Here is a 12,691-nt window from a genome sequence, read left to right as displayed (position 1 = left end):
GAGGGACAGGAAGCAGCAGCCGGGCACCGGGCATCCGTACGCACGTCCCGGGCGGTGGGGGGAGGGATGCGGTGTCAGTCCCTGGCTCCGGGCGTGCCCCCAGCCTCGCCCCTTCACCCCAACGGTGCCCAAGCCCGGCTGTGTTTGGCGAAGATGTTTTCCACAGGCCCCTGGGGGGGGAAAAACGGATTTCCCATCAACCCACTCTCCGTCGACAACGGTTGTCATGGTCACCGTCCCCAAGACTCCCGCGTCCAAGTCGATTCACGGAGCTTATGTTACAGCGGGGGAGGGGGGAGCCACGGTGGGGTTGGAACTGGTGTCACCCTTCCCCCACCCAGACCTTGGGGGGGGGGGGGGGGTGGAGGGGAGAGGGGGACACGTGAAGGGGAAGGGGACGAGCCTCTGGCCGCCTCGACCCAGAGCTGCCGCTTGGTGGGAGGCCATGGGCTGACGTTTCCTGGCCTTGTCCAATCGTCTCTCACTCGCCATCGCCCCCTTTGCCCCCCTCCCCACGTCTGTAGGCAGCGGGTTCCCTCAGGGAAGATGTCACCCTCTGGATCCCACCCACCCCTGACCCACAAGCCCCCTCCCCTCCCCCCCCCCCGCCCCCCCACCCTGGCTCCATATCCTGTCAGCTGAGAGGGAGCGATGTTTTTCTTCCTTGACCTGAGACGACCCCTGTCCTGATTCCCCGCCAGGCCGTCCCTCAAGCCCCCTCCCCCCCTTCTTCCCTAACCCCAGCTGCCCCCTGACCTGACCTGACCTCGCAGCTCAAGCCCTGTGTGACCTCCCCGTCAATCTCCCACCCCTCCTCCTCCTCCTCCTCGCTCCGGCTCGGTGACCAATCGCCTGCGCGCGCCCATCTGGGGCCTAATCAGGGTGGTCCCGTGTCACCCGCCCAGAGGCAAGCCTCTACCTACCCCCACCCCCCGCTACGCCTCAAGCCCAGGAGGCCAGGCTCCTTTGCCAGGGAACTCTGGGTCGACTTGCGTCCTCTACATCTCCATTGCATCTCCACCCCCCACCGCCCCCATCGCCCCCATCGCCCCCATCGCCCCCATCGCCATGACCCTTGACCCCCTTGAACTCTGGCCACAGGCAAATCCCCTCACGGTCGATTGAAAGGAGGCTTGCCCCTTTAGGCCGGGGAGCAGTGGGCCGCGCGTTTGAGGGGAGGGTCAACACGCAGCCGGATCGATTCAGTTCATTTTATTAGAACGCTCTCCCGTGGCCCTCGCGCTTCCTTCCCCCACCCACCTCTCGCCTCCCCCCCTCCCTCCCCCTCGGCCCCACGCTCAGAAGCACTTGCGCTGGACAACGCTCGGGCCTTTCTCGTCGTAGTCCTCGCGGCTGACCCACATGGACTGGAAGGTGTTGAGGCAGGCGGTGATGGAGCCCCCGATCCACACCGAGAACCGGCGCTGGGGCGAGGCGTAGACGCCGAGCTTGGCGCGGCCGGGGAACAGGGCGCCGATTTGGCTCTGGATCCGCTCGGCGAAGCCCGGGAACATGGAGGAGCCGCCCGACAGCACGATGTTGGTGAGGAGCTCGAGCTGGTGCTCAGCCGGGCACCGCTCCAGGCTCTTCAAGGCCAGGGCGTGCAGGCCCGGGGCGCTGAGGCCTACCACCTCAGGCCTGAAGAGCGACTCCGGGCAGCGGAAGCGCTCGTTGCCGATGGTGATGATGTGGCCGTCGGGCAGCTCGTAGTCGGTCAGGTAGTCGTTTTCGTTGGCCACCATCTCCTCGTTGAAGTCCTGCGCCACGTAGCAGCAGGTCTCCTTGATGTTGGTCACCACGTGCATCTCCTCGGCGCTGAAGGGGTTGCCGCACTCCTCCAGCAGCTTGGCCATGTACTCGGTCAGCCCCCCGCCCGCCAGGTCCAAGCGGAAGGTGGCGTGGGGCATGGTGTAGCCGCTGTGGACGGGCGCTGTGTAGGAGACGCCCAGGCCCGACTCGACGATGAGGCCTGAGGTCCGGCCGGTGGAGTAGAGGGACAGCAGCGACTGGTGGGCCACATACATAGCCGGTACGCCGAAGCCCTCAAACAGGAGCTCAGCGGCCTTCTCCCGGTTGGCCAGGGGCGACAGCGGCGCGTCGGACAGCAGGACGGCGTGTTCCTCGGGCGCCACCCGCAGCTCCTGGTAGAAGACGTGGTGCCAGAGCATCTCCAGGGCGTCCCAGTCGGTGACGACGCCGTTGGTCACCACCGGCGTCTTGACCACCCAGGGGTCGGCGGGAATGGCCGCCCCGATGTAGTAGTCCGGCGCTTTGCCCGGCTCCTCGCAGCTCTGGTTCGGGATGCCCACCAGCGAGCGCACCACCACCCGGGGCTTGTCGTCGCCGGCAAAACCGGCCTTGGTGTAGCCGGTGCCGTTGTCCATCACCACGGCCGCCGTGTCTGTGAATGGGTCCTGGCACATGGGGGGCCCCTGAGGGGCCACGGGGGAGGATTTACTCATTTCTGACAGCAGGGCGGCCAACTCCACCTCTTCCTGACCAAAACCTTGCTCTCCTCCTCTCTCCCCCACTCTCTCTCTCCCCTCAGTTCTCTCTCTCTCTCCCCCTTCAGTTCTCTCTCTCTCCCCCTTCAGTTCTCTCTCTCTCCCCTCAGTTCTCTCCCTCTCCCCTCAGTTCTCTCTCCCCTCAGTTCTCTCTCTCCCCTCAGTTGTCTCTCTCTCTCCCCTCAGTTGTCTCTCTCTCTCCCCTCAGTTGTCTCTCTCTCTCCCCTCAGTTGTCTCTCTCTCTCCCCTCAGTTGTCTCTCTCTCTCCCCTCAGTTCTCTCCCTCTCCCCTCAGTTGTCTCTCTCTCCCCTCAGTTGTCTCTCTCTCCCACCTCAGTTCTCTCTCTCCCCCTTCAGTGTTCTCTCTCTCCCCTTCAGTTTTCTCTCTCTCTCTCCCCCCTCAGTTCTCCCTCTCTCTCTCTCTCTCAGTTCTCTCCCCCGGGGCCTAAGTCGAGAGAGAGCCTTTGTTGAGTAGCACTGTTGTCCACGAACCGCCTCCCTTCCCTCCTCAGCAGGACCTGCGCCACCCCCCCCACCCCCTTCCCCCCACCAAACCCCCTCCCCCGACCAAACCCCCTCCCCCGCCCCTTTCAGCAATCACAGACAAATAGGCAAGGGGCACACACCCACCCGGCTCACCCACTCCCCACCCCAGGGCCCTGTCACCGGGGGCAACCATTCCCATCTCACAAAGGGCCCTTATGACCTCTGAGGGGAGGGGGCCCCAGAGCTGATCAGGTCACAGGACCCCCCCCACCCACCCCCTACCCCGGGTGTTGTCACAGGACGGAGGTGAGGTCAGGGGTCAGGGAGCCCCCACCTACCCCTCCCCCTTCAAAGCCCACGTCCCTGCACTCACAGCCCATCACCCCCCACCCACCCACCCACCCTCACCCACTGTCTCTCAGACTAAGCAGCCCAGTCCTCTGTATTCCCCCAGTCTCTGCGAGAGTGAGACCCACCCCCCATTCCCCCTGGGAGGGTCCCCCATTCTCCCCCCACTCCCTGTGGGAGCGAGTCCCCCATTCTCCCCCCCACTCCCTGTGGGAGTGAGTCCCCCATTCTCCCCATCACACAAGGGAGAGCCGTTTGCCTGGATTCCCGTTTGGATATATTCACAACTGACGCCCCCCCCGCCACTCTCAACCCGTTATTAATCCACCACATCGCGATGCACCAACCTTCCTTTCCACTTCCTGTGCCCCTCCCCATCTGTTCGGTAATGTCAGGGCGACTGGGTGTTACAAAGTACAGCCAGAAACCTCTGCCAAGAGGTGGACCAAACTCTGGGGCAGGTACGGTGGTACCGCTGCCTCATGGCGCCAGGGGCCCGGGTTCGATCCCACCCTCGGGGGGGCGACTGTCCGTGCGGAGTTTGCACGTTCTCCCCGTGTCTGCGTGGGTTTCCTCCCACACAGATGTGCGGTTTAGGGTGGATTGGCCGTGCTACATTGTCCTGTAGTGTTAGGTGCATTAGTCAGAGGGAAATGGGGCCTGGGTGGGCTACTCTTCAGAGTGGACTGGTTGGGCCGAAGGGCCTGTTTCCATGCTGTAGGGAATCTAACCTGAAAAAAACGACACCTATAAACGCTGTCACCCTCGCCCTCTCTCGCACCCGAAACATGAACCTCTGATGCTCTGGTTAATTTGTGGGGATGTAAGGAAGGCCCCCATTCAGGATTGAGATAGGGAGAGCTGCCTTTACCCAGAGAGTGTGGGGGGGTGGGGAGCGGGGAGCCTGTAGGATTGTCTGCTCCAGAAAAGCGTTGAGGCCAAGAACGTGGAATGTTTTTAAGGAGTTGAGTACAGATCCCAAGGCGAAAGGTAGGGAAAGTAAGGATAGGCTTGGGCATGGAGGTTGAAGGGCAGAATGGCCTACTCCCCCCTCCTATGTCTCAACCTTTTGGAGCTAATTTTCCCACAATACCGGGACCAGATTATTCACAGTTATCCAAACACAGGCCCATCCGAAAAGCTTCTCAAGCCAACTGTTCCATTCGGAATCAGGGGAAGAAATCATAGAGTCACTGCTGAGTGGAGACAGGCCATTCGGCCCATCGGGTCCACGCCAATCCGCCAAAGAGCAGCCGACCCAGCCGCCAACTCTACCCATGCATTTCCCATGGCTAACCCACCTACCCTTACCATCCCTGGGCACTGCGGGACAATTTAGCATGGCCATAGTGCCCAGGGATGTGCAGGTTAGGGTGGATTGGCCATGCTACATTGTCCCGTAGTGCCCAGGGATGTGCAGGTTAGGGTGGATTGTCTGGGGTAAATGGGTCGGGTTGTGGGTGTGGGTTCAGAGCCTGTGTGTGGACTCTCTGGGCACAATGGCTCCTTCCTTTCTGTGGGGTGAGGGGGATCTCTCAGATTGGTACCCCGGTTCCCCGGAGCGTACCTGTCTCTCTGCATTCACAGCCCAGTGATACTGCCACCCGGCCCTCATGGTGCGGAGGGAGGCTATTTAGCCCGTCACCATAGAGCCTGAGCCCAACCCAGGGCCTGTCCCCTGCCACACCTAAGCGCCCCCTCTCGAATGCCCACCGGGCTTTGCCGTCCACCCCCACCCCACCCCCTGACCGGGTGAGCTCTCTCACGCCCGCCCTTCCTGCCCTGGACCCTTGAGGCGTGCCCTGGGCACCCTGTTTAACGGCGCCTCATCCCCGGCCTTCGGACCAGGCTTCTGCCAACCGACAGTTAAATCCTGAGGCGTTAACGCACCCTTCCCCCAGCCACCCTAGTAACCCCGACCAAGCATGCCTTTTGTTTGTCCCTTTTGTTCCGAGGCCTCAGGCCTCCATTAATCCCGTTGCTGTCATTCTCCCTGGATTGATGGGTCATTGCAGAGAGCGCACGGTTGCTAGGGTACGGTCTGGGGACAGCTGCACCTTAAGCCTAGCACCCACCCCCACCCCACCCCCACCCCCACCCCCCCCAACTCTCTTCTCCACCCCCTCCTCCCTAAGGACAGATGCGGGGCATCCTTTCAAAGGTGCCTCTGAGTGTAACCTGAGATCTCCCAGTCTCTCCCAGAGCCTGCCTGGAGTCAGTCAGAGGTTCAGGAAGCAATTCAGCCTTTTATTAAACCCCCACCCCCACCCCTCCCCTCCCCACCCCCTGGGCACGATAACAATCTCTGCTGCTAGTTTTTGATGGAAGGTATTTCACTAAATGGAGACAAAATGTTTCTCAGCCTCCAGCAGCAGGTCATCACCTCCCCCCCCACTCCCCATTCCCCCCCCCCCCCCCCCCCCAACCACCAAAGGTACAACTCCTGGCCTGTTAAGGATGGATCAAACACAGTCTGTCTCCAGAGCTCAGTCCCGCCTTGTAATTCTTCTGAGGAGACTGGAAATTCCCAGTTTATATTTTTGGATGTAAACATACACACGAGTGCCCGCAGCGGGAATGCTTCTTTATTCCCCTACACCCATGTCGCGTGTGTGTGTGTGGGGGGAGTGTGTGTGTGTATGTGTGTGGGGGGAGTGTGTGTGTGTGTGGGGGGAGTGTGTGTGTGTGGGGGAGTGTGTGAGTGTGTGTATATGTGTGTGGGGGAGTGTGTGGGTGTGTGTATATGTGTGTGGGGGGAGTGTGTATATGTGTGGGGGGAGTGTGTATATGTGTGTGGGGGGAGTGTGTATATGTGTGGGGGGAGTGTGTATATGTGTGTGGGGGGAGTGTGTATATGTGTGGGGGGAGTGTGTATATGTGTGGGGGGAGTGTGTTTATGTGTGGGGGGAGTGTGTGTGGGGGGAGTGTGTGTGTGGGGGGAGTGTGTGTGTATGTGTGTGGGGGGAGTGTGTGGGTGTGTGTGGGGGGAGTGTGTGGGTGTGTGTGGGGGGAGTGTGTGTGTATGTGTGTGGGGGGTGTGTGTGTGTATGTGTGTGGGGGGGAGTGTGTGGGTGTGCGTGTATGTGTGTGGGGGGAGTGTGCGTGTATGTGTGTGGGGGGAGTGTGCGGGTGTGTGTGTGGGGGGAGTGTGTGTGTGGGGGGGAGTGTGTGTATGTGTGTGGGGGGAGTGTGTGTGTGTGTGTGGGGGGGAGTGTGTGGGTATGTGTGTGGGGGGGAGTGTGTGGGTGTGCGTGTATGTGTGTGGGGGGAGTGTGCGTGTATGTGTGTGGGGGGAGTGTGCGGGTGTGTGTGTGGGGGGAGTGTGTGTGTGGGGGGGAGTGTGTGTATGTGTGTGGGGGGAGTGTGTGTGTGTGTGGGGGGGGGAGTGTGTGGGTATGTGTGTGGGGGGGAGTGTGTGGGTGTGCGTGTATGTGTGTGGGGGGAGTGTGCGTGTATGTGTGTGGGGGGAGTGTGCGGGTGTGTGTGTGGGGGGAGTGTGTGGGTGTATGTGTGTGGGTGTGTGTGTGGGGGGAGTGTGTGGGTGTGTGTGGGGGGAGTGTGTGTGTATGTGTGTGGGGGGAGTGTGTGTGTATGTGTGTGGGGGGAGTGTGTGGGTGTGTGTGGGGGGAGTGTGCGTGTATGTGTGTGGGGGGAGTGTGCGGGTGTGTGTGTGGGGGGAGTGTGTGTGTGGGGGGAGTGTGCGGGTGTGTGTGTGGGGGGGAGTGTGTGTATGTGTGTGGGGGGGAGTGTGTGTATGTGTGTGGGGGGGAGTGTGTGTATGTGTGGGGGGAGTGTGTGGGTATGTGTGTGGGGGGGAGTGTGTGGGTATGTGTGTGGGGGGGAGTGTGTGGGTATGTGGGGGGAGTGTGCGTGTATGTGTGTGGGGGGAGTGTGCGGGTGTGTGTGTGGGGGGAGTGTGTGGGTGTATGTGTGTGGGTGTGTGTGTGGGTGTATGTGTGTGGGTGTGTGTGTGGGGGGAGTGTGTGTGTATGTGTGTGGGGGGAGTGTGTGGGTGTGTGTGTATGTGTGTGGGGGGAGTGTGTGTGTATGTGTGTGGGGGGAGTGTGTGTGTATGTGTGTGGGGGGGAGTGTGTGTATGTGTGTGGGGGGAGTGTGTGTGTATGTGTGTGGGGGGGAGTGTGTGTATGTGTGGGAGGGAATGTGTGGGTATGTGTGTGGGGGGGAGTGTGTGGGTGTGTGGGGGGAGTGTGCGTGTATGTGTGTGGGGGGAGTGTGCGGGTGTGTGTGTGGGGGGAGTGTGTGGGTGTATGTGTGTGGGTGTGTGTGGGTGTATGTGTGTGGGTGTGTGTGTGGGGGGAGTGTGTGTGTATGTGTGTGGGGGGAGTGTGTGGGTGTGTGTGTATGTGTGTGGGGGGAGTGTGTGTGTATGTGTGTGGGGGGAGTGTGTGTGTATGTGTGTGGGGGGTATGTGTGTATGTGTGTGGGGGGAGTGTGTGTGTATGTGTGTGGGGGGAGTGTGTGGGTGTGTGTGTGGGGGGAGTGTGTGTGTGTATGTGTGTGGGGGGAGTGTGTGGGTGTGTGTGTATGTGTGTGGGCGGAGTGTGTGGGTGTGTGTGTGGGGGAGTGTGTGGGTGTGTGTTGGGGGAGTGTGTGTGTATATGTGTGTGGGGGGAGTGTGTGTGTATGTGTGTGGAGGGTGTGGGGGGAGTGTGTGTGTGTGTGTGGAGTGTGTGTGTGTGGGGGGGGAGTGTGTGTGTATGTGTGTGTGTGTATGTGTGTGTGGGGGGGGAGTGTGGGGGGAGTGTGTGTATGTGTGTGTGTGGGGGGAGTGTGTGTGGGTGTGTGTGGGGGGAGTGTGTGTGGGTGTGTGTGTGTGGGGGGAGTGTGGGGGGAGTGTGTGTGTGGGGGGAGTGTGTGTATATGTGTGGGGGGGAGTGTGTGTGTGGGGGGGGAGTGTGTGTGTGTGGGGGGGAGTGTGTGTGGGTGTGTGTGTGGGGGGAGTGTGTGTGTGTATGTGTGTGGGGGGAGTGTGTGTGTGAACATGACCTGCCAACTCTGATCCTCAATACCTCGTCCAGTGAAGGCTATTGGCCTTTTTGGACACACTTATAGAGCATCGAACATAGAAAAATACAGCACAGTACAGGCCCTTCGGCCCTCGATGTTGCGCCGATCCAAGCCCACCTAACCTACACTAGCCCACTTTCCTCCATATGTCTATCCAATGCCCGTTTAAATGCCCATAAAGAGGGAGAGTCCACCACTGTTACTGGCAGGGCATTCCATGAACTCACAACCCGCTGTGTAAAGAATCTACCCCTAACATCTGTTCTATACCAACCCCCCTTTAACTTAAAGCTATGCCCCCTCGTAATAGCTGACTCCATGCGTGGAAAAAGGTTCTCATGGTCAACCCTATCTAAACCCCCTAATCATCTTGCTAGGGTTAGGTGGAGGGTTGCCCTGCGTTGCCACCTTCAGGGTACAATGGGGGACCTGAACACCTGGATCTCTTTGGACATCAATTTTCCTCAGGACTTTTCCATTTCCCACATATTCGCCTCTGAATTGGATCTTCCAAACTGCATCACCTCGCATTGGCCCGGACTGAGCTCCGTCTGCCATTTCTCTGCCCAACTCTCCAACCTTCTGTGTTCTCCGAGAGCCCCCTTCGTTCCTCCTGTAATCTCGGTGTCATAAGGAGGTAAACCGCGAGTAACTCGGACCACGCTGAGTGGAGACCAGAGCAGAAAGAGAGACGGGTGACAGAGAGGGAATCCGATGTTCCCTCCAGGATGAATTGCTGGCCGTTGTTCTCTCTGTGCAGAGACACCGGGCCTAGTGACAGGCTTTGAGGCCTGGAGGAGCCTGCGATCCATTGTGTGGTGAGGCCGGGCAATTCATCACGAGCCTGTGGCTCTGAGGGGGGCTGTCACCCTGACTAAACATTACTGTCGGCTTTGTACACATTCCCAGGCGCACCATCCCCCCACCTCCACCCTCCCAACGATAAAAGAAAGGAGCACCATTTATAATCCAGCCTGGCCGGCCGTTAACCCCTTCACCCTGTCAAATCTCTTCAGGGTCAGGCCCGAACAGCCCCCCACCTCACCCTCGCAAGCTCTCAGTGCAATGGCACACCCCCTCGTCATCTTCCCACTGGAGGGTTCCTTGATCTAACCACATTCTTAACCCAAAACGGACCAGAAACTGAACTCTGCCGGGACATCTTAAAACTAATCCCGGCATCCGATCAGGAAATAAATACCAGGTGTCGCATTCCAGGACATTAGACAAACAGCTCCCCGGGAGGGAGTTACAGACTGGAATCTAATCGAGGGGCTCGGGGTGGTTTATATACAGAATAACAGATACCCCGGGAAGGAGTTACAGACTGGAATCTAATCGAGGGGCTCGGGGTGGTTTATATACAGAATAACAGATACCCGGGAGGGAGTTACAGACTGGAATCTAATCGAGGGGCTCGGGGTGGTTTATATACAGAATAACAGATACCCCGGGAAGGAGTTACAGACTGGAATCTAATCGAGGGGTTTGGGATGGTTTATGTACAGAATAACAGTTACCCGGGAGGGAATTATAGACTGGAATCTAATCGTGGGGTTCGGGATGGTTTATGTACAGAATAACAGATACCCGGGGAGGGAGTTACAGACTGGAATCTAATCGAGGGGTTCGGGGTGTTTTATATACAGAATAACAGATACCCCGGGGAGGGAGTTACAGACTGGAATCTAATCAAGGGGTTTGGGGTGGGTATTATACAGAATAACAGATACCCCGGGAGGGAGTTACAGACTGGAATCTAATCAAGGGCTTTGGGGTGGGTTATATACAGAATAACAGATACCCGGGAGGGAGTTACAGTCTGGAATCTAATCGAGGGGTTCGGGGTGGGTTATATACAGAATAACAGATACCCGGGAGGGAGTTCAGACTGGAATATAATCGAGGGGATTGGGATGGTTTATATACAGAATAACAAATACCCCAGGAGGGAGTTACAGACTGGAATCTAATCGAGGGGCTCGGGGTGGTTTATATTCAGAATAACAGATACCCAGGAGGGAGGTACAGACTGGAATCTAATCGAGGGGCTCGGGGTGGTTTATATTCAGAATAACAGATATCCGGGAGGGAGTTACAGACTGGAATCTAATCGAGGGGATCGGGATGGTTTATATGCAGAATAACAGATACCCGGGAGGGAGTTACAGACTGGGATCTAATCGAGGTGTTCAGGGTGGTTTATATACAGAATAACAGATACCGGGGCGGGAGTTACAGACTGGAATCCAATCGAGGTGTTCAGGGTGGTTTATATACAGAATAACAGATACCCGGGAGGGAGTTACAGACTGGAATCTAATCGAGGGGTTCGGGATGGTTTATGTACAGAATAACAGTTACCCGGGAGGGAATTACAGACTGGAATCTAATCGAGGGGTTTGGGGTGGGTTATGTACAGAATAACAGATACCGTGGGAGGGAGTTACAGACTGGAATCTAATCGAGGGGTTCGGGGTGGGTTATATACAGAATAACAGATACCCGGGAGGGAGTTACAGACTGGAATCTAATCAAGGGGTTTGGGGTGGGTTATATACAGAATAACAGATACCCCGGGAGGGAGTTACGGACTGGAATCTAATCGAGGGGCTCAGGGTGGGTATTATACAGAATAACAGATACCCAGGAGGGAGTTACAGACTGGAATCTAATCGAGGGGCTCAGGGTGGTTTATATACAGAATAACAGATACCCAGGAGGGAGTTACAGACTGGAATCTAATCGAGGGGTTCGGGGTGGGGTTTATATACAGAATAACAGATACCCGGGAGGGCGTTACAGACTGGAATCTAATCGAGGGGTTCGGGGTGGGTTATGTACAGAATAACAGATACCCCGGGAGGGCGTTACAGACTGGAATCTTATCGAGGGGCTGGGGGTTGTTTATATTCAGAATAACTGATCCCCGGGAGGGAGTTACAGACTGGAATCTAATCGAGGGGTTCGGGGTGGGTTATGTACAGAATAACAGATACCCGGGAGGGCGTTACAGACTGGAATCTTATCGAGGGGCTGGGGGTTGTTTATATTCAGAATAACTGATCCCCGGGAGGGAGTTACAGACTGGAATCTAATCGAGGGGTTCGGGGTGGCATCTAGTTGAGGAATGCAGGGATGTTTATGTATCGCATAACAAATACTATACTTTCACGCCTCCTTCTTCAAAGACCGCAACTTCCCCCCAGACGTGATCGATGATGCTCTCCACCACATCTCCTCCACTTCTCACTCCTCCGCCCTTGAGCCCCGCTCCTCCAACAGCCACCAGGACTGAACCCCACTGGTTCTCACCTACCACCCCACCAACCTCCGCATACAGCGTATCATCCGCCGTCATTTCCACCATCTCCAAACGGACCCCACCACCAGGGATATATTTCCCTCCCCTCCCCTATCAGCGTTCCACAAGGACCACTCCCTTCGTGACTCCCTCGTCAGGTCCACACCCCCCACCAACCCAACCTCCACCCCCGGCACCTTCCCCTGCAACCGCAGGAAATGCAAAACTTGCGCCCACACCACCTCCCTTACTTCCCTCCAAGGCCCCAAGGGATCCTTCCATATCCACCACAAGTTCACCTGCACCTCCACACACATCATCTATTGCATCCGCTGCACCCGATGTGGCCTCCTCTATATTGGGGAGACAGGCCGCCGACTTGCGGAACGTTTCAGGGAACACCTCCGGGCCGCCCGAACCAACCAACCCAACCACCCCGTGGCTCAACACTTTAACTCCCCCTCCCACTCCACCGAGGACATGCAGGTGCTTGGACTCCTCCATCGCCAGAACATAACAACACGACGGCTGGAGGAGGAGCGCCTCATCTTCCGCCTGGGAACCCTCCAACCACAAGGGATGAACTCAGATTCCTCCAGTTTCCTCATTTCCCCTCCCCCCACCTTGTCTCAGTCCCAACCCTCGAACTCAGCACCGCCCTCCTAACCTGCAATCTTCTTCCTGACCTCTCCGCCCCCCACCCCACTCCAGCCCATCACCCTCAACTTGACCTCCTTCCACCGATCGCATTTCCAAGTCCCTCCTCCCTTCCTCTTATCTTAGCCTGCTGGACACACTCTCCTCATTCCTGAGGAAGGGCTCATGCCCGAAACGTCGACTCTCCTGTTCCTTGGATGCTGCCTGACCTGCTGCGCTTTTCCAGCGACATATTTTCAGCTCTGGAGTCTAGTCAAGTCCACATTACAGAAAAGGAAGTGCTGGGTGTTCTGAAAACACAAAACTGTGGATAACTTCCTGGGACACGATCAAGTGTAACTCCGGGTACAGTGGGAAGCTGCGGA

General features: G+C 57.8%; 1 protein-coding gene across 1 annotated transcript; it reads right to left on the bottom strand.

The window, feature by feature from the left end:
• Positions 1 to 1,291: 1,291 nt before the first annotated feature.
• LOC132805628 (actin-3-like) lies at positions 1,292 to 3,004 on the bottom strand. Its single transcript, XM_060820808.1, has one exon. It carries the CDS (start codon positions 2,460 to 2,462, stop codon positions 1,299 to 1,301), a length of 1,164 nt encoding a protein of 387 aa, XP_060676791.1. The 5' UTR covers positions 2,463 to 3,004; the 3' UTR covers positions 1,292 to 1,298.
• Positions 3,005 to 12,691: the final 9,687 nt, after the last annotated feature.

This window comes from Hemiscyllium ocellatum, chromosome 50 (genome assembly GCF_020745735.1).
Source record: "Hemiscyllium ocellatum isolate sHemOce1 chromosome 50, sHemOce1.pat.X.cur, whole genome shotgun sequence".
NCBI lineage: Eukaryota > Metazoa > Chordata > Chondrichthyes > Orectolobiformes > Hemiscylliidae > Hemiscyllium > Hemiscyllium ocellatum.
This window is presented reverse-complemented; position numbering and strand designations above follow the sequence as displayed.

Excerpts from the sequence above, each read along its gene's own strand:
- LOC132805628 (XM_060820808.1), bottom strand. The coding sequence starts at position 2,462 with ATGAGTAAATCCTCCCCCGTGGCCCCTCAGGGGCCCCCCATGTGCCAG.